Consider the following 27,985-nt stretch of genomic DNA (forward strand, 5'->3'; position numbering starts at 1 on the left):
TACTCTCCAGCTTTGGAGGCGAACGATCCAATACGGACCTGCTTCATTTCTCGGCAGATTCCCAGCGCCCGACCAACTTCCCCACCCCGACGCAGGCCCACAGGCCTTAAAGCACACGCGTCCCAGCACACGACGGCATTCCGCGGCCACGTCCGCCAGGACCCTAGACCCGCCCCGCGCCGCCCTCCAGCCCCCGGCCGCCCTCCGGGCTCCGCGCGTCCGGCACCGGGTCCTGCGTCTGCGCGTCGCGGCCAGCGCGGGGCGGGGCGAACCGTGCCTGGCGGAAGGGGTGGGGCAGAGCCGCACTTCCGTGGCTTCGGGAGGGTGAGTGCGGGGTGGGGGTTGCGCGAGGCGTCTGGAGCCAGAGCTGGGCTCTGGCCTCCGGCCGCCGGTGGGGGCCAACCCCAGCGTCGGGGGCGCCTCCTGGAGGATTTGGGGTGGGGGAGGGAAAAGGAGAATATTGTTGGATTGGGCTATATTGGGAATGCGGGGTATGTGCTGACAGGCAGGCGTCGGCAAGTTTGGTTCAAAGGGAAGGGTCGCGCTGTAAAACAATATTTTAAAATTTACATCATTTTAGTCAGGTTTGTGAGCTTACTGTTGTGCCACAGTAAGGAAATTTTGGTGAGGTTGCTGGTTCCTTGCCGATGACAAACTTGGTGAATGGTTAACCAAAGAATGGAGAGGGAAAAGGCACGATAGTCCAGTGTAGCTACAATCAAAGAGTGAAATTAAAACTTGTATGGAATATAATCTAGGATGTAAAGTAGGTTCACACTGAAAGTCAGAGTACCTAGACTTTGTCAAGTACTCTGGAAAGGCATGGGCTAAGTCTCTTCTAGCAGACATACTGTATTCAAATAATTTATATTTCTTATTAGCAAATGAAAGACCACCTAAGCAAAAATGTCATGATAAATTTTTTTATTATCTTTCTTAAGAGTTGTGCCCTAGTACATATACATAGGAAAACTGATCATTATAGCTCTTCCAAGTTGGTAGGAAATCAACTTTCTTGGAGGCCTGTGAAGACACTAAATCATTTTGGGTCATCTGCAATGTCCACAAAGTATTATTTTATTTTATTTTATTTTATTTCAGTTTATTAGTGAGGGAGAGAGAGAATCCCAAGCAGGCTCTTCATTGTCCGTGCAGAGCCTGACTGGGGCTTGACCTCAGGAACCATGAGATCATGACTTGAGCCGAAATCAAGAGTCGGATGCTTAACTAACTGAGCCACCCAGGCTCCCCCCCAAATATTCTTTTATTAGTAAACAATATTGTTTTGTGCTCAAGGTAGTAAGAATTTTAAAAAGGGAACAATTCAGTTATTTTTAGGGCTGTGTTCTGTTAGAGGCAAAACAAATGCTAAAAGTTATGTAACCATAAGAAATGTAAATATCATCTTGAGATATTTGAAGACTAAAGAAAACCTATATTTGGCATGGGAAGGACTGGCGACTGCTTGAAACATTTGCCTGTTAGCTGACTGTTGCCTCATATAGTCATGTATGAGGACATGTGGGTCCCTCATACATAGATGTACATAGGGCTCCCCAAGACCATTTTGGATTTGAACTTGGGTGATAGCAATCGGGGTGAATGAAAACGTTTAATGGTGATGAAATTTTTAAAAATAGACTTTCCCAAACAGATTGAAACCTAAAAGTGGAAATTGGGAAATGTGAGTCTAACTGGAAATGTGATAAAAGGTATAGTGGACAGGGAACCTTAGAGTATTTCCTGCATGAGTTCCGTATGTGTTCGGTATTACTCTTATATAACAATGACCTATTTAAAAGTTGCTTGTTTAAAAAGTCGTTCTGCTCTACCAAAATTTCCTGAGATTATTTGAAAAGGAGAATGTAAAACCTTCTGTGGGGGATGGTGGGAGATGGTAAACAGATTAATGGCACCTGACAGTTTATCTTCTAATCAAAAATGATTACCCTTGAGAAATGGAAACACATGGTGTAACACTGCATTGCCTGTATGAACTGTGCTTTGCTGCAGACACTGACCTAAGGTATTGATTTTGGAAATCCTGTATGCTTTTTCTTGCCAGGGTAGTTATTGAAATTGAGAATATTCATTGGATCAATTTCAAGACAAATATCCCAAGTCAGACTGGCTGCTGCTGAGCAAATGTTTAATGAAGGAAAACATCCATATATTGAAATAAGACCTTAAAAAGAGAATCCTTAAATAAATATATATTTACTGTAAAATCTAGCAAAATGTATGTTTTCAAACATTGATTAATTGAGTAATCAGCATAATGGAGTTATTGACCCATACAAAATTCTAGTACACATTCTTTTATTCTGTGAGCAATAAAATATGCTGTGAGTACAAAGATAACTCATAGTCTAGGCAAGACTAACAACTTAACAATGTGACCAGCATTATAATTGAGGGATGTAGCCTGCGTAGGATGACAAGAGATATGAGTGACAACTGAAAGGGCATGGAAAGGGGCAGAGAACTGTTTATAGAGGAGACACTTGGGTTGATTTTTGAAGGCTGAAGAGGAATTTGTGAGATGATTAAAAGAGAGAAGGGATTCCAATCAGAAGGAACATCATGGACAATGGCCAAGATGTTTAAGAGTGGTTTTTCTGGGACCTGCATGCAGATCAGAATAGTTATAGCCATGTGGTAAAAGTGGAGGAGGGGAATGAATTAAGTTGGAGAGGTAGATAAGAGCACTCATAAAGAGTGTTATTATTATTTATGTAATAACTGTCTTAGCTGGATTATAAACTTTATGGTGTCAGAAGCTGTGTTGGACCCATATACCAATGTATAGCACAGTGCCTGGCATATAGTAGGTTCTCAATAAATAGTTGCTGAATAAATGAATGGCTGAATCCCAGGAAAACTTTTTATTTATTTTTTTTACAGATAAGGCAGAGGGAACTTTTTAAGTATTTTAAACAGAGGAGTATAATAGACTTACATATTATGATGATAAGTGGTAATATGGTCATAGTAGATGAGCGTTTTTCAGGCGTAAGGTTGTACCTGTGGTAGGTTGTAATCTGCATTAAAAGAAAACAGAATAGAAAAGGTAACATTAGAGTGTATCACGTGAATTAGCAGTAAGAAATGTTTTATGAAACTTTTGTTTCAGCTATATTCCTATTTGTTGCCTGATGTAAGTGTGTTTCTTCCCATGGACCGTGATCAAAGCTTGAAAGCCATTATAGTAAGGGTGGGAATGAGGGTGGTGTAGAGGGAATGGATATAAAAGAAGTATTGGAGGAAAACAAATGTGATTCTTAAAATGTTGCTGTCCACGTGAACCTTTTGCTTGAGAGGGGGTTCACTTACCAACTCATTTTAGTATTTTTGCCCACTTGGTGTTTTTCACTGTATATTAACAAATTGACATTCTGGTTTATTACAAATGGCAGTGCTTTGAGAGATCTCACTGAATGTTGTAAATGCTGCAAAATTTATCTTGTATTTTGGTAGTACACAGCTTAAAATTGTAGGATGAGACCTCCAAGATTCTCAGGAATCATGAAAATTCATTGAAACAGTTTAATTTGATTATTGGCCAAGTTTTAAAATTTCTTTCCTTAAGAAAGCAGGAGAAGATGCTTAGTTACATGTGCAGATGGGAAGTCTTTTTCCCTACCTCCATAATTTTGCTACTCTAGAGGCTTAGTCTGTTCTGTAGGTGACATATTATAATGGTGGAGGGTTGTTCAGACAAGGCTGAATTACACTGGCTTTAAAAGAAATTATGGACTTCTTCAAAATCTGGTTGATTCATTAAATTAATGGGTTTAAGTATGTTATACACTGAGTTATCAGGTGTGAGTTATTTGTGGAGTGAAAAACATTTAAAACTTGTATAAATTTGGCTTATTCTATCACCTAGTATACTATTGGGATCTCCTACTGGTAAGGTTTGTACAGAAGATGTAAACTAATTTTTCATTATGGCTTAAGCAAAAAGAAAAAAAAAAACAAAATGAAGATAAACAGCCTGCCATAATCATTCTGTATTTAAATGTAAAGGGTTTTTTGGTGTTCTCTTGATGTGACATGACACCACCTGTCTTCATATGGATCTGGATTTTTTTATTGTTATTTTTATGTTTTTAAGTTTATCGAGAGAGAGAGAGAGAGAGAGAGCAAGCACAAGCAGGGGAGGGGCAGAGAGAAGGAGAAACAGAATCCCAAGCAGGCTCCACACCATCACCATCAGCGCAGAGCCTGACACAGGTCTCCAACCCACGAACCGAGAGATCATGACCTTTGATTCAAGATCAGGATTGGGACACTTAACCGACCAAGCCACCCAGGTGCCCCATAGATCTGATTTTTCAAATCCATAGTTTTTCCCAAGTTCTGCCATTAGTTGTGAGGCCTTAAGTCAATCAGTGTAACTTTACTGAGCTTCACCTATAAAATAGAATCTTGTCTGCTATTGTGAGGCTTAGCTGAGGAAATGTATACAGGAATGTCTCACACATGATAAACGCTCAGTGAAAGGTAACAGCTGCTGCTCTGCTATTCACATGGTCCAGAAGGTTTGGGGGCAGCAAGAAAATCAGCCCCCAGAGATTTGAAGGTGTAAAAACCTTGAATTATATACATCTGGGTAGCTCTTTGGTTTTCGCAAAAGAATGGGGGAAAAGGATATCATCTTTTTCCTGATTCTTGTCACTTAAAAGCCATTTGAGATCTGTATTGGCATCAAAGGACAGAGAACTTCATAATCCCAAATTGTGATAAACTCTGCAGTGTAAACCATAAGCTTGTCAGATAGTTGGTCTGGATTTTCTGAAAAAGACTTTGATTAAATTATTATAAGAAATAACTATTCTAAATGTTAGAGCAACGTATATTACTATTTATTAGACAGTTTTTAGTTTCATCTCATTTATTTAGGGAATACTGTTTGTTTGCATCATTAGAAGTGGACATATTTTCATCTAGTAAACTCTTGTTACTGGGTTTTGATTCCTTACAAATTTATCTTTCTGTTTTGGAAGATTAGTTAGATGTCAAAGGTGCCTTGATTCAAAACAGGGAACTTAGAAGGTAGAATGTTTTTAGATCACACAGGTTAAGGAGGTACTCACACTTTCCTTTCAAGTATATTAGATTAACATAAGTAGAGAGTCCACTCAGGAACCTTAAAAAAATTAACCGATTACTATATGCCTGGCATTGTGCTGGATTCCGAGGAAACAGAATAAGACACTGTCTCTTCTCTGGGACAATCATTGGCTGGGCTGAGGGATGAGAATTGGTGGGGAGAGATCTGTAAATAGATAAATCAGAAAAGATGAATAAAACGTTGTGGAGCTTTGCAGATAGAACAGGTGACTGCCTGGGAAAGGTGGGGGAAGATGTGTCCTAGAAGAGGTATGTTTGAACTGAGTAGGAGTTTGTCAAGCAGAAATGTGGAAGATAAGCATTCTGCTAATTTAATTAGCATTCCACAGAATTTTTATTATAGCATATAGAATTTTTGCGTTTGTTTTTTAAAGCTGCCGTCCTCAAAAATGGTTAGTAGCCCACGTATATCACATTATTTCAGAGTTGAACTTCATATCTTAATATTATGTTGAACCTCATATCTTAATATGAGAATTCTGATAGAACCTGTGCACAGAAGCATAGCTAAAATATGACTATCACTTTTTTCACCTCATAAATAATTCTTTTTACTAGGTTTTTGAGTATATATGTTAATTTTATGTTTAATTGAGAAATTGACATATAAATATACATTGAATGTAATGCTGTTGGTCATAGTAACTTTAAATTAAGGACTCATCAGGTTTGATTCTCACATTATGAAATCTCAGTGCAGAAGAAAGCAAGTTACAGATTACAGATACAGACAAAGTAAAAATTAAATCATGAATAGTTACTAGACATTTCTTATTAAAAGTATACAAATTCTGTGTTTTATCTTTAAAACGGTTTTTTTTTTTTTTTTTACTATAGCAACTGTATTAGTTTTCTTTTGCTGCTATAACAAATAACTACAAACTTCATAGCTTAAAACAACACGAATTATTCATCTTAGAGTCCTGTAGGTTAAAAGTCTGACTTAGGTTTTATGGGGCTAGAATCAAGGCATCTTTGTTCCATCCTAGAGGTTCAGCAAGGGTGGGCTGAGTCCTCCTCACGTGACATCATTTTGCTGTTCCACCTCCCTCTTTCATTGTAAAGGACTTTGGTGATTATATTGGGTCCACCTGGATTATCCAGGATAATCATTTTATCTTAAAGTCAGCTGATTAGCAACCTTAATTTCATCTGCAACTTTAATTCCGCTTTGCCATGTAAGGTAACATATTCACAGGTTCCAGGGATTAAGACAAGGACATCTCTTGCGGGGGGCGGGGAGCTTCTGCCTACAACAGTAACATATGCTTCTTTTAAAAAATCAGAAAAATATGATTAACCAAAAAACAACATATAAGCACTATAATACCACTCATTTATAGATGAAGTTAATGTTTTGACATATGTATTTCTCTGTATGTGTGTTTGTATGTAAAATTCTATGAAAAATGGTGTAACACCTCCTTGTTTCCAGTCACACTTTTGGTAATCCCCTTTGGGCTCATGGATTTAAATCACACCTAAACACTTAATGATTCTCAAATTTACACTTCAGCTCTGACCCCTTCCTGAGACTAGTAACACAACTGCCTACCCAGGATGCCATTTGGATATTTAGTAGGCATCTTAAACTTAACGTATCAGAAACTAAACACGCCTAATCTTACCCAAAACCTGACTTCCTGCAGTCTTCCTCAGTTCATTAAAGGGCAACTCCATCTTTGCTGTGTCTCAGGGTAAGATCTGTGCCTCATCCTTGACTGCTATCTTTCTGTCCCATCCTATATCTCATTCATTAACAGGTCCTTTAGAGTTCATCCAGAATCCTGATTTAACACTATCCCCACCTGGTTCCTGTCCTCATCATTTCTCATCTGGTTATTGCATTGATCTCTTTGCTGGCCTTCCCATTTCTGTTCTTGCATCCCCATCAGATCCTTTTAAAACAGAAGTCACATCAGGTTCTCCTTTGTCCTATCGCTTCCCTTCTCAGAGTTCCTCCAGTCCTATCTATAGTTGTATGTCCCTCTTTGGCCTTCTCTCCTATATTTCCCCTCTTATTAATGTCTAGCCACACTGGCCTCATTTATATGTATATTATCTGTTTTACTAGGATGTTAGCTTTATGAGGGCAAGAACTTTGTTCTGTTTTGATCATTATATCCCCTAGACTATTGCATGACACATGGTAAACGCTCAAGTGTTTCTTGAATGAGTGCTTTATAATCTTCTTTCTCTGTCTCTCAACATATTACTTTCTCTTTTTTGAGCATAGCTTTGTTGGATAATGAATCAGTCATGGTAAGATTTGTTAATTAAAGGGAATATTTTAAATAGTTATAATTTTCTCTTAGACTCTATAGACAGCATCTCTCCTATGGGAGGATAGATAGGACTAGGATTGGTAGTAAGAATGTTCTGTATCCTGGTCAGCATTTCCTCTTCTCTGCGCTTTGGCTCTTCCGAATGCTGCCACTGTCACTGCATACTTTTAAAAAATGCTTTTTACTTGCTTTGGGAGGGGCAGGGTTACTAATACCTTTTAGTCAAAAGACTTCTCCTTTATCCCAAAATAATTTATTAAGAAAAAATGCCACAGAGAGTCAAAAGACCTGAGTTTGAATCCTGGCCCGCCCATTGGTTATGACTAATTTAGTTACCTAACTCACTCTTGTTTTCCTTCCCTTGTTAAGTGAGAATAAATAATAATAATAATAATAAATGTCATCATAGAATTGTCTGGGGAAATAAAGTGAAATGGAGTATTTGAAAATGGATTATAAGCTCTTGAGTGACAGGCAGGTGGGAAATGAAATGAGTTCAGATCGGCAGCCTTTTTTTGTTTGTTTGTTTTTCAGCAACTGCAACTTGCCAACCTCTGTAGTGAGCTTTGAGGATTCTAGTGTGGACAATAAGGTCTTGAATCTGACTTGTCTTTCCCTTAATGCCTTGCCTAAGTCCAGGTCCTCATCATCTCTTTTGGGTCTTTGCTAGGGTTTCCTAAACTGGGCTTTATGTTACCAGGGTCTAATTACTCTTCTTACCACCATTCCCGGTGTTATCTCCTAAAAACCAGAGCTGATGGTGTCACTAACCTTTGTATAGATCACTGTTGTGTCTCCACTGCCAAAAAGGCAAAATATAGCTCCTTAGCCTTGGTTTACATCTTCATCTCCTACACTAGTTCCATATATAGACTAGGCTTCTGCCTCACTGACTTGTTCAATCTTCTCTGATGGCAGGGAAGAGACCAATTTCCATTTGTGACTCTGTACATTAAGTCATCAGCCTGGAAAGCCTGTCTCGTCCTTCAGTTTTTGTTTTTGTTTTTGTTTTTTTTGTAATCCTTTCAGACTTAGCCCTGACATTGACCCCTCCATGACTTGAACCTTCTACTCCCCAAGGAAAGTTAGTTTCTATAATTTTCTCTGTTCCCACAGCCCTTCATGGTTTTGTTTTTTTTTTTTTTTGGACATGGTGTTATTATTATTTTTTTATTTTTTATTTATTTAATTTACATCTAAGTTAGTTAGCTTATAGTGCAACAGTGATTTCAGGGGTAGATTCCTTAATGTCCCTTACCCATTTAGCCCATCCCCCCTCCCATAATCCCTCCAGTAACCCCTCTGTTTGTTCTCCATATTTAAGAGTCTCTTCTGTTTTGTCCACCTCCCTGTTTTTATATTATTTTTGTTTCCCTTCCCCTACGTTCATCTGTCCTCTGTCTTAAAGTCTTCATGTGAGTGAAGTCATATGATATTTGTCTTTCTCTAATTTTGCTTAGCAAAGTACCCTCTAGTTTCATCCATGTAGTTGCGAATGGCAAGATTTCATTCTTTTTGATTGCTGAGTAATACTCCATTGTGTGTGTGTGTGTGTGTGTGTGTGTGTGTGTGTATATATATATATATATATATATATGCCACTTGTTTATCCATTCATCCATTCATGGACATTTGAGCTCCATACTTTGGCTATTGTTGATAGCACTGCTATAAACATTGGAGTGCATGTGTCCCTTCAAAACAGCATATCTGTATCCCTTGGATAAATGCCTAGTAGTGCAATTGCTGGGTCGTAGGGTAGTTCTATTATTAGTTTTTTTGAGGAACCTCCATACTGTTTTCCAGAGTGGCTGCACCAGTTTGCATTCCCATCAGCAGTGCAAAGAGATCCTCTTTCTCCGCATCCTTGCCAAAATCTGTTGTTGCCTGAGTTGTTAATGTTAGCCATTCTGACAGGTGTGAGGTAGTATCTCATTGTGGTTTTGATTTGTATTTCCCTGATGATGAGTGATGTTGAGCATTTTTTCATGTGTCAGTTGGCCATCTGGATGTCTTCTTTGGAGAAATGTCTATTCATGCCTTTTGCCCATTTCTTCACTGGATTATTTGTTTTTGGGTGTTGAGTTTAAAAAGTTCTTTATAGATTTTGGATACTAACCCTTTATCTGATAATGTCATTTGCAAATATCTTCTCCCATTCTTTCGGTTGCCTTTTAGTTTTGCTGATTGTTTCCTTCGCTGTGCAGAAGCTTTTTACTTTGATGAGGTCCCAATAGTTCATTTTTGCTTTTGTTTCCCTTGCCTCTGGAGATGTGTTGAGTAAGAAGTTGCTGCAACCAAGATCAAAGAAGTTTTTGCCTGCTTTCTTCTCGAGGATTTTGATGGCTTCCTGTCTTACATTGAGGTCTTTCATCCATTTTGGGTTTATTTTTGTGTATGGTGTAAGAAAGTGGTCCAGGTTCATTTTTCTGCATGTTGCTGTCCAGTGTTCCCAGCACCACTTGCTGAAGAGACTGTCTTTATTCCACTGAATATTCTTTCCTGCTTTGTCACAGATTAGGTGGCCATACATTTATGGGTCCATTTCTGGGTTCTTTATTCTGTTCCATTGATCTGAGCGTCTGTTCTTGTGCCAGTACCATACTGTCTTGATGATTACAGCTTTGTAATACAGCTTGAAGTCCAGGATTGTGAGGCCTCCTGCTTTGGCTTTCTTCTTTAAGATTGCTTTGGCTATTCGGGGTCTTTTCTGGTTCCATACAAATTTTAGGATTATTTGTTCTAGCTCTGTGAAGAATGCTGGTGTTATTTTGATAGGTTTTGCATTGAATATGTAGATTGCTTTGAGTAGTATCGACATTTTCATAATATTTGTTCTTCCTATCTAGGAGCATGGAATCTTTTTTCCATTTTTTTGTGTCTTCTTCAATTTCTTTCATAAGCTTTCTATAGTTTTCAGTGTATAGATTTTTCACCTCTTTGGTTAGATTTATTCCTAGGTATTTTATGGTTTTTGGTGCAATTGTAAATGGGATTGATTCTTTGATTTCTCTTTCTGTTGCTTCATTGTTGGTGTATAGGAATGCACCCAATTTTTGTGCATTGATTTTATATCCTGCAGTTTTGCTGAATTCATGAATCAGTTCTAGCAGTTTTGGGGCAGAATCTTTTGGGTTTTCCATATTGAGTATCTTGTCATCTGCGAAGAGTGAAAGTTTGACCTCCTCCTGGCCGATTTGGATGCCTTTTATTTCTTTGTGTTGTCTGATTGCTGAGGCTAAGACTTCCAATACTATGTTGAATAACAGTGGTGAGAGTGGACATGCCTGTCTTGCGCCTGACCTTAGGGGGAAAGCTCTCAGTTTTTCCCCACTGAGGATGATATCAGTATTGGGGTCTTTTGTACATGGCTTTTATGATATCAAGCTATGATACTTCTATCCCTACTTTCTGGAGGGTTTTATCAAGAAAGGATGTTGTATTTTGTCAAATGCTTTCTCTGCATCTAGTGAGAGGATCATATGGTTCTTGTCCTTTCTTTTATTGATATGATGAGTCACATTGATTGTTTTTGCAGATATTGAACCAGCCCTGCATCCCAGGTATAAATCCCACTTGGTTGTGGTAAATAATTTTTTTTAATGTATTGCTGGATCCAGCTGGCCAATTAATATTTTGTTGAGGATTTTTGCATCCATGTTCATCAGGGAAATTGGTCTATAATTCTCCTTTTTAGTGGATCCTTTGTCTGGCTTTGGAATCAAGGTAATGCTGGCTTCATAGAAAGAGTTTGGAAGTTTTCCTTCCATTTCTATTTTTTGGAATAGCTTCAAGAGAATAGGTGTTAACTCTTCCTTAAATGTTTGGTAGAATTCCCCTGGAAAGCCATCTGGTCCTGGATTCTTGTTTTTTGGCAGATTTTTGATTACTAATTCGATTTCCTTACTGGTTATGGGTCTGTTCAAATTTTCTATTTCTTCCTGTTTCAGTTTTGGTAGCGTATATGTTTCTAGGAATTTGTCCATTTCTTCCAGATTGCCCATTTTGTTGGCATGTAATTGCTCATAATATTCTCTTATTATTCTTTTTATTTCTGCTGTGTTGGTTGTGATCTCTCCTCTTTCATTCTTGATTTTATTTATTTGGGTCCTCTCCTTTTTCTTTTTGACCAAGCTGGCTAGTGGTTTATCAATTTTGTTAATTCCTTCAAAGAACCAGCTCCTGGTTTCATTATCTGTTCTACTGTTTTTGTTTTATTTTGGTTTGGTTTCAATAGCATTGATTTCTGCTCTAATCTTTATTATTTCCTGTCTTCTGCTGGTTTTGGGTTTTATTTGCTGTTCTTTTCCCAGCTCTTTAAGGTGTAAGGTTAGGTTGTGTATCTGAGACCTTTCTTCCTTCTTTAGGAAGGCCTGGATTGCTATATACTTTCCTCTCATGACCGCCTTTGCTGCGTCCCAGAGGTTTTGGGTTGTGGTGTTATTATTTTCATTGACTTCCATGTACTTTTTAATTTTCTCTTTAACTTCTTGGTTGGCCCATTCATTCTTTATAAGGATGTTCTTTAGTCTCCAAGTATTTGTTACCTTTCCAAAGTTTTTCTTGTGGTTGATTTCGAGTTTCATAGCGTTGTGGTCTGAAAATATGCACAGTATGATCTCCATCTTTTTATACTTGTTGAGGGCTGATTTTTTTGGACATAGTGTTATTTATTCTGTGGACTTTTGAAGTGCTGAGATTATGTCATTTAGGGTAAGATAATGAGACTGACAGTCCACCTAAGAAGGTGTAATGGGTTTGAATGTGACCTTCAAAAAGAAATCCATGTCCTAATCCCTGGAACTTGTGAATGTGACTTTTATTTGGAAAAAAGGGTTTTGCAGATGACATTAAGTTAGTGATCTTGTGATGAGATCATCTTTGATTATCTGAGTGGGCCCAATTCAGAGACAAATCTCCACACCGAGGACAGACATGAAGAGAAGGCCAAATGAAGCCCGAGGCAGAGACCTCAATTGTGCATCCATGAGCCAAGGGACACCAGGGGCCACTGGGAGGGGCAGGGAACCATCTTCCCCTAGAGCCTTCAGAGGGAGTGCAGGCCTGCTAACACTTTGATCTCTGACTTCCAGCCTCTGGAACAGTCAGAGAATACATTTCTGTTGTTTTAAGCCACCCAGGTTGTGGTTATTTGTTACAGCAGCCCTAGGAAACGAATACAGCAGGTCAGAATAAAATGACTGGAACATGGTAAAATGTCATTGTCATCACCCGACAATAACATTATCATCACTATCATTCTTAAACCTAGCCTGGGACCTGAAAAGTAGCATACACTTAGAAAATAGTGGTGGAATAAAAATACATTTCTTTCCTGTGAGCTTCCAGTCTGTGGTAATGGTGGAGGTATTGTTGAGAAGTGTGCTTACAGTGAGCTTCCAAAATAGATCCCCCTCTGAACTTTTTTGTTTTATATATCTTTTTTGTATGTTTGTGTGAAGGGTGGTAGTGGATGTTTTAAATTGTTTTTTTAGAACCATTTTTTACACAGTTTTCCATAAACTGTCCTTTTAGAAGAAGACTAATTTTGTACAAATAGAAGTCATATTTCCCCCAAAATAGAAAAAATGATGAGCAGTTACAGTTCTAACAATAAAAAATATTTAAAATGTCTTCTTTTTCCTATTAGAATGTTATTTAGTAAAATTGATTTCATGCTGATTGGTCTTGAAATACAATTTAGAGAGGCACTTTGGAGCAATCAAGTAATTTATTTCATTCTGCTACGAGGAACTGAAAACCAGAATTTTCAAATAATCATAAACCCGAATTTGGTAGGCCATATGTATCATTTGTATGTAAATTGTAGTTTGCCACTGGAAGCTAGGTCTGTGACCTAACTCTTAACCAAAGTTTTATAAATTGGTATAAGAATAATAAAAGCTAATGCTGTTGATTTAATAAATAATAATAAAAGCTAATACCTCTGTATTTTCTTGACCCTCCATGTACTATGTCAGCTTTCGTTGTCGAATACAGTTTGGAGTGGAGAGTATCAGTAAATCTGAGTTAAAGCATCCTCATCTAATTCCATAGTGGTTCAAACTTCAGTGTGCTTATTTCTCTACAGAGATTCTGATTCACTGGGGCTGGGAGTATGCAGTTTTAGTAAGTGCCAGGCGGTTCTGGCCATGGTTTTTAAAAAAATCCTCTTTTTTAAATGTTTATTTTCCAGAGAGACAGAGACAGAATGCGAGTGGGTTAGGGGCAGAGAGAGGAAGACACAGAATCTGAAGCAGGCTCCAGGCTCCAAGCTGTCAGCACAGAGCCCGATACGGGGCTCGAACTCATGAGCTATGAGATCATGACCTGAGCCAAAGTTGGATGCTCAACCGACTGAGCCACCCAGGCACCCCTGGCCATGGTTTGAGATAGGCTGATCTAGTTACCATACAAACCTCACAGTTCATTTCACATGAAGGCCCCGGTGGCGGTGGTGGTGGTGATGATGGTATGCTTATGTTAGGCCATACTTTGAATATATACTAGGGTGAGCCTATTGAATACATACATTTATCTAAACTTAGGCCTCAAGTGCCTTCACTACTAAGCACTTTTTTTTTTTTTTTTTTTTTTTTTTTTTTTGTAGAGAAAGAGTAAAAGGCCAGCATCAGAGGGATTTTTTTAAACCTTTTGAATGAGTTTCAAAATAGGGTATATTTGATCTGAGGAAGTTGTAAGGTCTGTAAACAGAAGAAAATAAACATGGCATAGAATTTCTACCCTACAGGGTTTTTTGTATATTTTTTGTTTCGAAGAAAATTTTAATGTACATTGTATTTCACAGTAGAACAGTAACTCCATAATTTAGGGCTACTCTGGTTGTTAACTGTAGGCAAGGGTGGGGGGATCTTCTCTCGTGTTTGGTAAGAAACTTTCACCTATTTGTACTGCCAAGAAGCCTGATTATGTGTGTTTTAGAATATAGAGAAACCACTAAGCTTGCAGTTTTACTAACTTCAGAATCTTAATTGTACACTGAACTGGCAAAAATATGTTTTCTTCTTCTAGGGAATCACAAATCACATTGAGCCGAAAAACATCCAGTGTTTTCTGCAGTTACAAACAAAATGAATATTCCCATGTTACTACAACACCCTCACCGGCATTTCCTAAAAGGCCTTTTAAGAACACCTTTTCGACGTTACCACTTCATCTTTCACTCAAGTAGTCATCGCGGATCAGGAGTCCCTTGTGCTCAGCCATTTAATTCTCCTGGACTCCATTGTACAAAATGGATGCTGCTGTCAAATGGTTTAAAGAGAAAATTATGTGTACAAACAACTTTAAAGGAACACACGGAAGAACTTTCTGATAAAGAACAAAGATTTGTGGATAAACTTTATACCGGTTTAATCCAAGGGCACAGGGCCTGCTTAGCAGAGGCCATAACTCTTATAGAATCAACCCACAAGAGGAAAAAAGAGTTAGCCCAGGTGCTTCTTCAGAAAGTATTAGTCTACCACAAAGAACAAGAACAAATAAATAAAGGAAAACCACTAGCATTTCGAGTGGGTCAGTCTTTTTTTTTCCCTTTATGTCTGTTTAGTAAATATTTTTCTACATTTTGTCTCTTTTGAAATAGGTCTAAATAGTTTTCAATCTAATGGGAATTCTTTTTTCCTTTTCAGAATTTTGGGCTGGATTTTAAATGCCTTTTCTTTGCAAATATTAGTCTTATTATGTTGGGGGGTGGAAAACTGTCATGGTCATTTGAACCAAGGCTCTGTATTTTAAGAGAATAATATAAGATTTCTATTTTGGCAAGAATCATGCTGTGGCTCCCAGGATAGAATATGCATATGAGGAACTTTTACAGGTTTACTCCTCTCTCTTGGTAGTCCTTCTGCTTGATAGTCTAAAGTAAATGACTTGGTTTTGTGTTTCTATCAACTGTAATTATTCTTATCACATTTCAAAATTCTACTTCTCGGGTGTTTCATTAGTTTCTATGGACAAACCTCTTTCAGGTACTTTTTGTTAAAGTTTCTGGCAGTTGCTTGGCTCTAAGCACAGCCAACTCAATGCCAAAATGTATTTTAAAGGAGGGACCGTATTCATTTGCTATCTAAACTATTAGATGTTCACTCGATTTCTTGAACAGTTGACTAGATTCCATAGTTGTAAATAAGCTTGTTATATATATTTTTTAATTGCGCATTATAAAACAACGTAGATGTGTTTGGGTGGAGTGAGAGCTTTTCATGATGGCAAAATAGGTGATTCCAACCAACTTTCCTACCAAAAAGAACTAGAAATGGTGAACAAAGTGCAGAAATTGAATAAATACACTTAAAATACACTTAAAAGTTGACTAGCATTGCGTTAGACTTACATCTCAGTTTATTGATGATATGGGATTAAAGCCTCCTAATTTTTATGGTAACGGTATGAATTTTAAAGATAATTTCAAAAAGAGTTCACCAACCAACATTTGTATTGGTCTGCGTTGTTCACACATCCTATTCTGCCATCACTGAAGGAACCCTCATTTTGACAGTACTACGTTGGGTGTTAATAATCTTTACGTATTGCAGACAAAATAGCAGACTCCGAAAGAGAAATTCCAGCTATAACAAAGTGTTTACTTGATACACCTAAAGATATTTGAAGAGAGAAGTTCCCAGAAATATCTAGAGTTAACCAGCAACTCACACATAACTAGTAACTCATAAATTTTCATTGCTATTCTGGTTCTTTTATCTTGGTCTTATGAGGCCAGATAAACCTGTGTCTCTGTGGTAGTTATTTTATTACCATCATAAATACGAGTAACAGATTCAGCACCCGTACCGATGTTTAAGACAGAGACCTGCCCTGAAAACTTCAGTAAGGAGCCAAGCATACCATATGACGTACACATACTTTTGAATATAATTACAATTAAATGCTTAAGTTTTATATACTTTGTGAGCATAACACATATATCTCTTCCTTTATGCCATATGCTGTTCGAAACATTGCAAACATTAACATCTAATTCTTGACAACAACCTGAAGAGATAGGTGCTATCATATGCATTTTATTGCAGAGGAAAAAGGCACAGAATGGTTAAGTAACTTCACCAAGATTACACAGCTCAGAAGAGGTGGAGCTAGAACTGGAACTGGCCACCTGGCTGCAGACTGTGTGGTCTTATCTGTATGCTCTGTGAACTCTCCAAGCAGGGGAGTTTTCTGCCTCTCTTCAGACAAATTAATTTTTCCTGGATCCAGTTGATAGGATATATTTTGAGTTATGGGTGGGATGAAACAAATTATCCTTCATAAATAGAAAATTATTTTCTCAGTCACTGGGAATTTCTAGAGTAGTGAGTTGTTTTTCCACTGGGAACATAAAAGTACAGCCCTGGGGTAGGTGGAATAATGACTGGTCATGATGAGAGGTGGGCAGATGTTGAGGGAATGTAGCACATTAACGACAGAGGCAATAAAGTCTGTCCAGAAAGATCTGCGTTACGGTAAAAAGGCATATCCTATTTTATAATCTTATAAAGTGAATTTGGTGAACATATGGAGCTCAGGATTGTTTTCTTCCTCTATATTACTCAGGAACTAGATAAATAGTGTTTTGTTTCATTTAGGAAATGTGAAATACATTAATAGGAGTTTTAATAAATTAGGAGAAATAGAAGGTAATCTATTTGAATAGAACTTATCATAGGGCTGATTTCATTTCTTAAATTAGAAGGATTCTCTCTACTGTAGGATTGTCTGGGCCCCCTGGTGCTGGAAAATCAACCTTCATAGAATATTTTGGAAAAATGCTTACTGAGAGAGGGCACAAATTATCCGTGCTAGCTGTGGACCCTTCTTCTTGTACCAGTGGTGGTGAGTATTGCTGATTCTTTTTAAACTGCAAAGCAGGGGCTCGTGGGGCTCTCTGTTATAATTTAGTGGGAATTTGCACAGTCAGGTGACTTCTAACCTCTAGCAGAGTTTGGTCTCACTGAAAGAAGGGAGTCCTAGGGGCAAGGTGGAGATTGAGGGAGGTAGTTTGGGGTATTAGGCTCCTTGGCTTGTGGGTAGTCCAGGAGTAGCCTGGCTACTTAGAGAACTAGGAAAACAGGTGCCAGAAGTTGAAGATCATCAAAAGCAAATTTGAACCCTCTATCACACCTGAGGCTAGGCCCCCACTTCCCTCCTGTTGCTTCCTCCTGGCAGCATCAGCCCCTATGCAGTTCAGAAAATGGGTCCGTCTGTTCATTGCCTTTTTTCTTATATTGTTGTAACATCTCTTAAGCTTAAAAGAAAATCTTATTGCTCTTTACAATTTGTCACCCGTTAATATTACATGTTCGGTTCAACAGAAAGCTCTTAGGGGGTCCATGTAATATACCGCTGTTGTCCCTACAGCACTTAGCATGGTATGTCATGTACAGTGCTCAGCAATTACTGATTCAGGGTCACACAGTCATCCGAGTTTACTCACAGCTCATCAGAGATACAATGAATAGACTTAGTTTCCCCAAAGGATCATTTAAGGAAAACATAAAGCATGCTATATAAATAGGAAGGTTTTTCTTCCCTTATCCCTCTTTAAGATTTAGGCTTCTCACATTGCAGTTATTCATTTCACAGGTGTTTGAATGTCTGCTATAGGCCAGGCATTGTACAAGGAAGGTACCACGTTATGTAATGGTGAATGAGACACAGTCCCCTGGCCTACGGAGCTCCGTATCTTACGAGGGAAACAGACACGTACACACAGGCCATTACAATGTAATGTGTGTTGTGGCGGGGGGAGGGAATACAGGGCACTTTGTGGAAATGTTTGGTTTGCATACAGTGCATTTAACGCTAAAAAATAGAGATGATATCATCATATTTTAGGGGCTTTAGGTCAGTAGAAAGGTGGACGACAATTCCTGTCACCACCCATTGAGAACTTTAGCTGAGAGTATGCACGGTTTTTGATTGACTAAAATAAAAATGTTAACCATAAAATAAAATTGTATTTACAACGTTCAAGATTAAATCCATATCAGTATATTACCTTATTTTCAGTCTAAGAACTTTGGTAAAGGTAAGTATTTGAACAAAGAATTTTTTTTCTTTAGTGTTTATTTATTTTTGAGAGCGGGAGCTCAAGCAGGGCAGGGGCAGAGAGGGGGGACAGAGGATCCAAAGCAGGCTCTGTGCTGACAGCGGTGAGCCTGATGTGGGGCTTGAACTCAAGAACTGCGAGATCAGAACCTGAGCCAAAGTCAGCACTTAACCGACTGAGTCACCCAAGTGCCCCAGAACAAATAATTTTTTTTATGGTGGCTCTCATTTTCATATAGGTGAGAGATCTTTTTTTCTCTTTTCCTTTGTAGTATTCTAGAATACTTGCAGTAGCAAAACAAAACCATAGCTTGAGATAGTGATAGCAGGTATGGTGACAAGATAGTCTGATTAAAGTTGCATAGCTATGTGGTTCTTAATTCTTAAACTAAAAATGAACGTCCCTTTCTCAGGTAAGAAAAAAAAAATACATATATAGACTTTGAAAGAAAAAAATACATGGGGATAAACAGGACACTATAAGTTTACATTTCTACTTTAATATTGCTATAGGACTGTGCATTTGAAAGTAGCATGATGCTAAGGTTGAGAAGCATTCCTTTTTTGGCCTGTAGTCAACCTTGTTGTGTTTTGGATTCACAGATTCCAGCTGTAGCTTTGAGATTTCCCTTAGGGTCTGCAAGTGACAGTTTTGGACTCACTGGCTAAGACAATTATATGGGAGAGTAATTTCATAATGTTTAGTTCAGTGTGTTAAGATCTATAGGATAATAATTTAAAGTATAGCTTTGGCAGATTGTTGACTTATCCAGAGATGATTTCATGTAGAAAATTATTTTAGGAAAAAGTTTTAGAAAAACAGCTAAATATTTTTAGAAAAAAGTAAATAAGGTAGTTGAGATGCATGGTAGGCATGTGCTCGAGAATTAGAACCTATGGGAACTCTAAACTGGAGTCATGAGTGGAGAGATCATATCTTTAAGGAACTTCTCAATGTTTAGCATCAACTTTATGTGGAGAAGTTAGCTCTTAGGCAGAGTGAAAATTGAAATTAGGGTTAGAACAGCACTACACCTCCAATGTTGTTATATGGCTAGAGGAAAGTAAAAGTTAAAGGGAATTTCAACAGTTCCAAGGCTTTTATTTTAGTCTTTTAGAATTCACAAGTAGTGACGTTTACCAAAATACTGTAGTAAACCTTGGAACATCATTCATTCTGTACCATAGGTATTAAATTAATTGCCTACTGGGAACCGGCAGTCATTACAGAAAATGTAAGACGTGGTTCCATGGGCAAGGAACTTATATTAAAGCACTGGCACTAATGACAGTCTTGGTGTGGGACACTGAACGATGCTTAGCAGTATCCTTGGCCTCTACCCACCAGATGCCGGTAGCGTCCTGCCCCCCGTGTGACAAGTAAAAATATCTTCAGACATTGCCAGATTTCCTCTGGGGTCATAATCATCTCCAGTTGCAAACCATAAAGACAACAATGTTAAAAGGACAGTAAAGAAGCTGTCTTGGCTGGAATTGGAAGATTGATTTGGGGGCAGTGGGAGCTGAAATTGGACAGGTAAGGTAGGGCTGCATTGTGAGGGCCTTTAGTGTTAGACTGAAGAATCTAGATTTGAACCTCTAGCCAATGGAAAGCCGTTATAAATTTTGAGGGGCTTGAGGTGTTAACTTGACATCATACACGCTGTGTGGCGCTAAAGCTCAATTATATGAAATGATTTTGAGATCTTGGGAGAAATGTCATAAGGCACTTCCCCTGGGAATTGGCTGATTGATAATTGGCCCCTATAGGTGTTCCATGATTATAAAATGTAAATGTGTGTTTTAGGATCACTCTTAGGTGATAAAACCCGAATGACTGAGTTATCAAGAGATATGAATGCATACATCAGGCCATCTCCTACTAGAGGGACTTTAGGAGGTGTGACAAGGACCACAAATGAAGCCATTCTGTTGTGCGAAGGAGGGGGATATGACATCATTCTTATTGAAACCGTAGGTGAGTATGATTTTCTGTTTCATAACAATGAAGTACTATAACAAATGCTATATAAAGATGAGTGACAGCTAATACCATTTTGTTCATTGAGCATATATTTACTAAAGGTGTCATTAAATACGAGGTACTGTATCTTGGATTCTATAGGAGATATGAGAATATGGGCTATCATCCTTACCTTTAAAGAAAAGCCACGTGTCTGGAGAACTGTTACACAGGGGTGGTATGTTGTAAGTACCAGACGAGAACTGTAAGCATTGGAAACGATATTTTAACATAACACCTATTTTGTTTAAAGCACATTTCACATGTCTTCAATATTCGCTCAGAAAATTCATGTAGCTGGGTACCTTTTTAATACAGGGCCATGTTTTACTTCATCTTTATATCCCTAGCACATAGTTGTACCCAGTGAAAAATACTGAAATGGAAACCCCAAGAAATTCGCCTTCCTCTGGAGAGACAATCCACTATTACTGAGTGATAAATGTTTGTGACACAGTCTGACTTGGGTTTGAGGGATCATGGAAGACTTCCAGGAGGAGGTGACAGTTAAACTCCATGCTGAAGGAGGAATTGGAGTTAAATAAAATGAAATAAAGAGAATGAGAGGACATGGCCCATTTAGAGAACTGCAGTTTGCTCAGGAGATTTAGCGCATAGAGTGTGGAGGCCGGGCATGAAGAGAGATGGGGCTGGAGACTAGAAACTCCACCATCTAAGGGTGGATGGGGGAAGAGTTGCCCATGCGGTAGTAGGGGAATCAAGGTAGAGGACCATAAGAACCAAGTGCGTGACCTGGAAGTTGCATTTGAGTGCTTGTCCCAGAGACTCGAAATAACTGTGACTCAAACAGAGAGTGGTTTATTTTTTGTGAACGGAAGAAACCTGGAGGCAGGCAGTCCCAAGCAGGCCTGGTCATTGTACAGTGGCCTTGGTGTCCCGGGTTTCTGTCTCTGTTCTCCATTCTTAGCACTTAGTTCCCATCCTCAGGGTTGCTCATGGTTAAAAGACAGCTGATGAAGCTTGAACTGTCACATCCACCTTCTAGGTAGGGGGAGGGAAGGTGAGGGGAAGGGGTGGGCCCCTCCTAGCTGGGTCAGCTCCCTTTCAAGAACTTTCCTGAAAGCCCCATCTAGTGACTTTGGCTTTCACTAATTAATCATCTCTAGCTGAAATGGGTTCAGGTGACTGTGGGCTTTCGCCTGGTACATCGATGCTTCTGACAACATTGGGATAAGGAAATAGGGGAGAATAAATATGGAATGGACAACCAGAAGTCTCTGCCACCCCAACGGACAGAATTTCGAGAGGAGTTTCAGTGGAGCAGGTGATGTGGAAGTCAGATTTAAGTGGAGTGAAATTAATGTGAAGTAATGAAGTGAAGACCAGTGAGCACATGTTGATTTTTTTTTTCTAGACACTTAGGTATAAAGAGAAATGAGAAATATGGTGATAATTGGAGTAGGTTGTGAGTTTTTGTCTTATTTTTTTCCTGTTTGTTTGGCTTTCAGATGACAAAGACATGAGCACAATTCCTGTCAGGTGTTGGGGGACAAGAGCCTGTAGACTAAGGAAGTTAAAGATAAAGCAAGGGCAAGGGCACAGAGGAAGTGGGAAGGAAAGAGAGGGTAACCTTCAGCCAGTACTTCTTATACTGCGACTGGAGAGGAGGCAGTGAGCAGAGCTGGTGTTCGGGCCCGCTGATCTGCAGAGGGTGGAGAGGGAAAAGCCGAGGGGGTTCTTGCCTTTATTTCACCGCCACGTAGGAGTCATGGTCATCATCATGCGGGGAGATTATGGCACAGTAACTGTAATAGCCACTGTGAGAAATGGGAAGGCAGCTGACTGAGGGCGTTTGGGGGCATTGCTTTTACCAGGCAGTGAGGAGGAGGTAGCAGATGTTAGACACCATGATCCTGCTGTGGTGCCTGTTCTCGAGCCATTTCTCCGGCACGCTTACGGAGGAGAGAACACGGGTGGTTGGACTGATCCATGGGTGGGGGTTTGTGGGGCTCACAGGAAGTTGAGAAGGCAAGAAAGCTGAACATCTTGACAGGCATGATCTAGGGTTAGAGCCACATTGCTCAAGCTGCTTACCGCTGAGAGGGAAGCCAGGAAAGAGTTGCAAGGGGGGAGGAGAGAATGGACATCTCGATGTTCTCCATTCAGCCAAGACTAAGGCTAATGGGAATAAGCGAAGGGGAGAGCTGGGAAGGTCACAGTTTGCTCATAGGAAAGCAGTCCATTTAATAAATTCTCGAGAGGTGGGGTGTTTAAAGTGGGATCAGGCTGAGTGTGTGATCGTGGGTACAAGTGAATGAAGTGGAACGGGAATGGTGGTCAAGGTAGTTGAGAAAGCAAATTACTATGAATATTTTAGCATATAGTTGTGATTTACAATTGCAGGTGTGGGTCAGTCGGAGTTTGCTGTTGCTGATATGGTTGACATGTTTGTTTTACTACTGCCACCAGCGGGAGGAGATGAATTGCAGGTAATTATATTGACTTTTTTTTCTCCCTAAACACAAAGTATACATCTCTGAAAGTACAAATTTCCGGTGTTGTGTTTCTGTAAATTAAGTTGCTGTTAATGTAGGGAAAGAAACAGCATTCATATTGGCTACAGTACCTGAGTCAAAGACAGATTCTCTATGTTTTTTCTCAACTTATAGTAATAGAGTTTATGACCTCGAGCTAACCATACAACTTAGATTTTTCCACCCGCAACACGGGAGTGAATGGAATACGTGGACAGCTCTAGCCAAAAGAGACTACTGTTGTGTGGGTGTTTGTCGTACAGAGACTGAGGCACTGTTTGCTATCAGGTTATTTTTCTTCAAATGTAAATTGGAGAAAAAATTACAAACATTAAGGAAAACTTCAAAGACTTTGTTTATGGAAATGCAGATGTTAGCGATAGGTGTCTTCTCTTTTTAAGCACTTAATGACGGATGATTTTGCATCCTGCAGTGTTAGCTCATGAGAAAGGGAACCCATCATGAGTCAGTGTGAATTGTCTCCTGCCACTCATTCATGTTGTGTCTTAATGACATATTTACTCTAATCGTGAATGTATCTTAGCATGTTAGTCTCTACACTTGGAAGAGACATTGTAGATGACTTCTGTAATCCCAACAGCTGGTGCTTCTGAGTAATTTCTGTTGAGTGATTGTAATTCCTGGAACCCAGGGTTTAGGAAGATGTAGAGGAAAAGTTAGTTCATAAAGTGCGTGACTCTCAATTGACTGTTGTCCCATTTTTGGCTATAATCAAATGAAGTATTTCTGATACATCACTGTCTTTTTCACTTTAGGGTATCAAAAGAGGCATCATTGAGATGGCAGATCTGGTAGCTGTAACTAAATCTGATGGAGACTTGATCGTGCCAGCTCGAAGGATGCAAGCAGAGTACGTGAGCGCACTGAAATTACTCCACAGGCGTTCAGAGGTCTGGAGACCAAAGGTTAGCTTGCCTTCCTTTCTGCATTTTCACCGAGTGGATCGTGCACATTAGAAGAGAGGATTCAAGTCCCCAGCTAGACAGATAATCAATCTTTGCTTATATGTGAGATTACAATTTTAAAATTATGACAAAGCCAGAGTGTGTAGTCATGATTTTAAATCTAATCCTTCAACCACTAGATGTCAAAAACTAGATGTGAGGGGATAGATTAGATTGCTTAATGCTTGACTTGAGCCATTTGGAAGTGATAGCAAATCCATTCTGAAAGGAACCATTCTTAAGATTATGGAGCAATTAGTGATTTGATTATCTTTATTAGAGTTTGAGTAGGAGAGAAGAGGCTTTTGATGTGATAGCTTCCCTTCCCATTATGCTTGTTGGGTGCTATTTTCAATAAGGAAAAAAAAAGACAAATTCTGTAATAAATGGTACGGTAATATTGATGTGGGCAGCTTTATCTGCAGGAGGACACTATGTTATTAAAGAATAAGCTACAGTCACTACAGTGAGAACAGCCACAACCTGTCTTCCCATCAGCTCCCGGTCTCCCTGGTCACGTTGTCTGCGTTGTACATGCAGGTGCTGGATGCTCAGCTCTTGGCACCTGCTGAATCAGGGAACTCTGACAAAGGGAGGTTATGGGGCTATTTTCTCAACTGAGTTTCATGGTCTAGCACTCAGGCCTCAGGGAAACCCACCCAGCCCTGCCCTTCTCATCCTCATGACCCTCTCTCATTTTGTCTGTGTTGCCCCTGAAGACCATCTGAGCAATCCTAACAATTGACCAGAATAGACCCTGGGCTAAAGATTTTGACCTTGAATCAGTGTCTTGCTTCTGCATGTGTTTAGTAATCCTAGTAAGTGACCTCAGTCTGTTTCTCAGTATATTCACTTCAACACAGTGATAAAATGTCTCCGTTTCACTTGCCTATTTTCATACACTTTAAGACTTAATTGGCAGGAAACCAGGCTCCCCGTGAAAATGTTTTCTATCATTTTAAGTAAAACGGTTTTGGGTTCTTCCCTTTTTAATAGGTAATTCGTATTTCTGCCAGAAGTGGAGAGGGGATCACTGAAATGTGGGATAAAATGAAAGAATTCCAGGACCTCATGCTCGCCAGTGGGGAGCTGACTGCCAAACGACAGAAGCAGCAGAAAGTTTGGATGTGGAATCTCATTCAGGAAAGTGTGTTAGACCATTTCAGGACCCATCCCGCAGTCCGGGAGCAGATTCCTCTTCTGGAAAAAAAGGTTCTCAGTGGAGCCCTGTCCCCAGGACTAGCCGCAGATGTGTTGTTGAAAACTTTTAAAAGCAGAGACTTGTGAGATGTATCCTATATAATGATTTTATATGACATTTCATAAAGCATTTTAATATTAAAGGTCACTTATATGCCTGTATTTTCAGCAATTCTTTTGTGGTGCCCTTGGCCCCATTTGTGAACTATGCTTGAAAAGTCAAAGAATGTTAGATATGGCTGGCAAAGGTCAGGCAGTCGGCAGTATTTGTAAGGTACCTGTTGTATGTTACTGATTTCCATTTCTTTCTATTCTCGTACGCTGCCATGGCAGCTGGTAGGATAGTTTCTTCTCATCAGTCATAAGCAGAGAAAGCTGAGGAGAACAAAAGAAGGTCATGTACCTTCTTTGATTTCTTTGATTCCATATTCGCTGAGTTTCCAGAGAAAATGTAAGCAAGAGTGACCACATTTCTGAATTCTTACTTCAGGCTAGAATCATACATGGTGGATTTCCAAGAGCTGAAAATAATGACTGGTGCCGGAGTGTACTGGAGTATTCTAGCAATTTCTGAAATGGCTGTGTACACCAGTAACAAAACAGTTGGACTTTGTAGTGATGTGAACAGTTTTTTTTTTTTAATTATTTTTTATTAATGTTTATTTCTGAGAGAGAGAGAGAGAGAGAGACAGAGTGTGAGTCGGGGAGGGGCAGAGAGAGAGAGAGAGAGAGAGAGGGAGACACAGAATGTGAAGCAGGCTCCAGGCTCTGAGCTGTCAGCACAGAGCCCGACATGAGGCTCGAACTCACAAACTGCGAGATCATGACCTGAGCCAAAGTCAGACACTCAACCAACTGAGCCACCCAGGTCCCCAGTGAGCACAGTTGTAAAGTCTATTTGTCTAGACCTGTGGATCTCCCATGATAGGCAGGAGAGCCCAAAGGGAACTGGGGGAAATCAGCTGCAAATAATGTGGCCCATTAATCCCCAAGAGTTGGAGTAAACCCTCAAAAGACCCAAGTGAGGTCACAGTGAATCAAGGGTTATTCAGTTTGAATGTTACCAAAAGCTTTTGCTTCTCTTCTTCCTTGGTCATTTGATTTCATATTAGCGTCTTAAAAAATCTATCTTATTCCTGATGGGGAGGAGCAAGTTTTCCAACAGAGGAAGTGTGGCACAGTGATTTAGAGATTGGGTTCTGGAGTCAGACTGTGTGGGTTTAAACTTTCAACCTAGATCAGTCACTTGTTAATTGTTTAAGTTTGGACAAATAGCCTACCTCTCTTTAAGCTTCAGTTTCTTTCCTGCTAAAAGGGAATTGACACATTAATGTTGTAGGGTCGGTGAGGGTAAAGGAGATAACTCAGGAGAATCATTTTCCTACCATGATGGTACCTAGGAAATACCCAGAGGCTGCTTCCTATCATTATTATGTTAGTTACAAATACCTGAAACTGTACAAATCTTATATATAAATTGAATTTTCTCTCACGGTCTTACTACTACCATCATGTTCTTGTGATATTTTATGATTGTCTCTAAAGTACCTGCTGTAGTTAATTCTTTGAATATATTTTATACTGTTTGATGGTAGTTGTAAGTATATACATCTGAATAAAATTGTTTCTAACCAAAAAATTTCTCCACTGCACAAAATATCTTCCCAGAAATTTAAACCTTAAACTATTCTGAATCCTTTAGAATATTTTACACAGTATGTCAGCTTTCTGGAATTAAATTGCCTAAGTATTATTTTAGCAACCATGTGTAGCTTTTTTTTAATGATTATTTTTTTTTTATTTTTTATGATTTGTGTCACTGGCATACCTACATCTCATATGAGGTTTAGGAGAAACGGAAAGATTATCCAGTCAGTTCACCTTATTTCAGAAAGGACAACCATTAAACCAGATGAAAACTGTTTTTAGAATCTTCCAGAGAAAGAAGTTCGTAATTTCCCTTAGTAAACTATTACAGGGTCTGACAAACATGTCATTTGTGGTTCAGTGTGAGTAGCAGTGGCAGCAGATGCGGGCTGCATTATGAAGAAGGTGGCCAAAGAGTGGCTTTTATTAGCCCTAAACGGAGCTACGCATTTCTTCTCAGTTTGAATTCCTTTTAAATGTTATAAATATAGTCATAGAATGCGTTAGAACCCCTCCCCCCCCTTGTCCTCTTTCACTTGTTATTGTACCATGGGCTATAATGTGGAGACCAATTTCTAAGATACTGTTTACATTTATTTGCTATTTGTTATACTGGAAGCTGTATAACATAGTAAAATGTTTGTAGCCTTTAAAAAAAAAATTCCATGCTCTCTTTTGTTAAGCTCGAAAATTCCATCCTTCCAGGCCATCTGTGATCCTACCATTGCTAAACCCTTGACCTGGTCAAAAACAATGGGTTTTGACTTAGATGCACGTTGTCAGATTTCAGCGGTCACTAACTAGCTGTATGATTTGAGGCAGGTTTTTTTTTCCTCTTTTGTATGCACCAGTTTCCTTATATTTAAAATTAGGGTAAGAATAGCTATTTTGTAGGGTTGGTGGGATAATTAAATGAGAGTGTGGAAAATGTCAACACAGTAAGTGGTAGGTGTTTGGGGGAATATTATACACTGACAGCTCGTTGTTCTGTAAAACAGACTGGCATCATTTAATTTGAGTTTGGCCAAACTACTTAATCCCCGTGTGTCCCAGTTTCCTCATTATTAAATGGGGTTGACAGCAGTGCCCACCCAGAGCTGTTGTAAGGACTATTTTAGTTAATATGTAGTTCCCGGACATAGTAAGTGCTAAATAAATAAAGAGCAA

General features: G+C 39.1%; 1 protein-coding gene across 3 annotated transcripts; it reads left to right on the forward strand.

The window, feature by feature from the left end:
• The first annotated feature begins 241 nt into the window (after positions 1-241).
• On the forward strand, positions 242-27,812 carry MMAA (metabolism of cobalamin associated A). Of its 3 annotated transcripts, none has more exons than XM_060654051.3 (7): positions 242-324; positions 14,454-14,957; positions 17,151-17,273; positions 20,296-20,466; positions 22,876-22,961; positions 23,783-23,932; positions 24,968-27,810. In XM_060654051.3, exons 2-7 carry the CDS (start codon positions 14,513-14,515, stop codon positions 25,256-25,258), a joined length of 1,266 nt encoding a protein of 421 aa, XP_060510034.2. In that variant the 5' UTR covers positions 242-324; positions 14,454-14,512; the 3' UTR covers positions 25,259-27,810. The 3 variants fall into 3 exon arrangements, with proteins under 3 accessions (XP_060510034.2, XP_060510033.2, XP_078301844.1); XM_060654050.3 differs by lacking the exon at positions 242-324 and adding an exon at positions 4,102-4,316; XM_078445718.2 differs by lacking the exon at positions 242-324 and having other exon boundaries at positions 14,483-14,957; positions 24,968-27,812.
• The last annotated feature ends 173 nt before the right edge of the window (positions 27,813-27,985 follow it).

This window comes from Panthera onca, chromosome B1 (genome assembly GCF_046562875.1).
Source record: "Panthera onca isolate mPanOnc1 chromosome B1, mPanOnc1 haplotype 2, whole genome shotgun sequence".
NCBI classification, from domain to species: Eukaryota; Metazoa; Chordata; class Mammalia; order Carnivora; family Felidae; genus Panthera; species Panthera onca.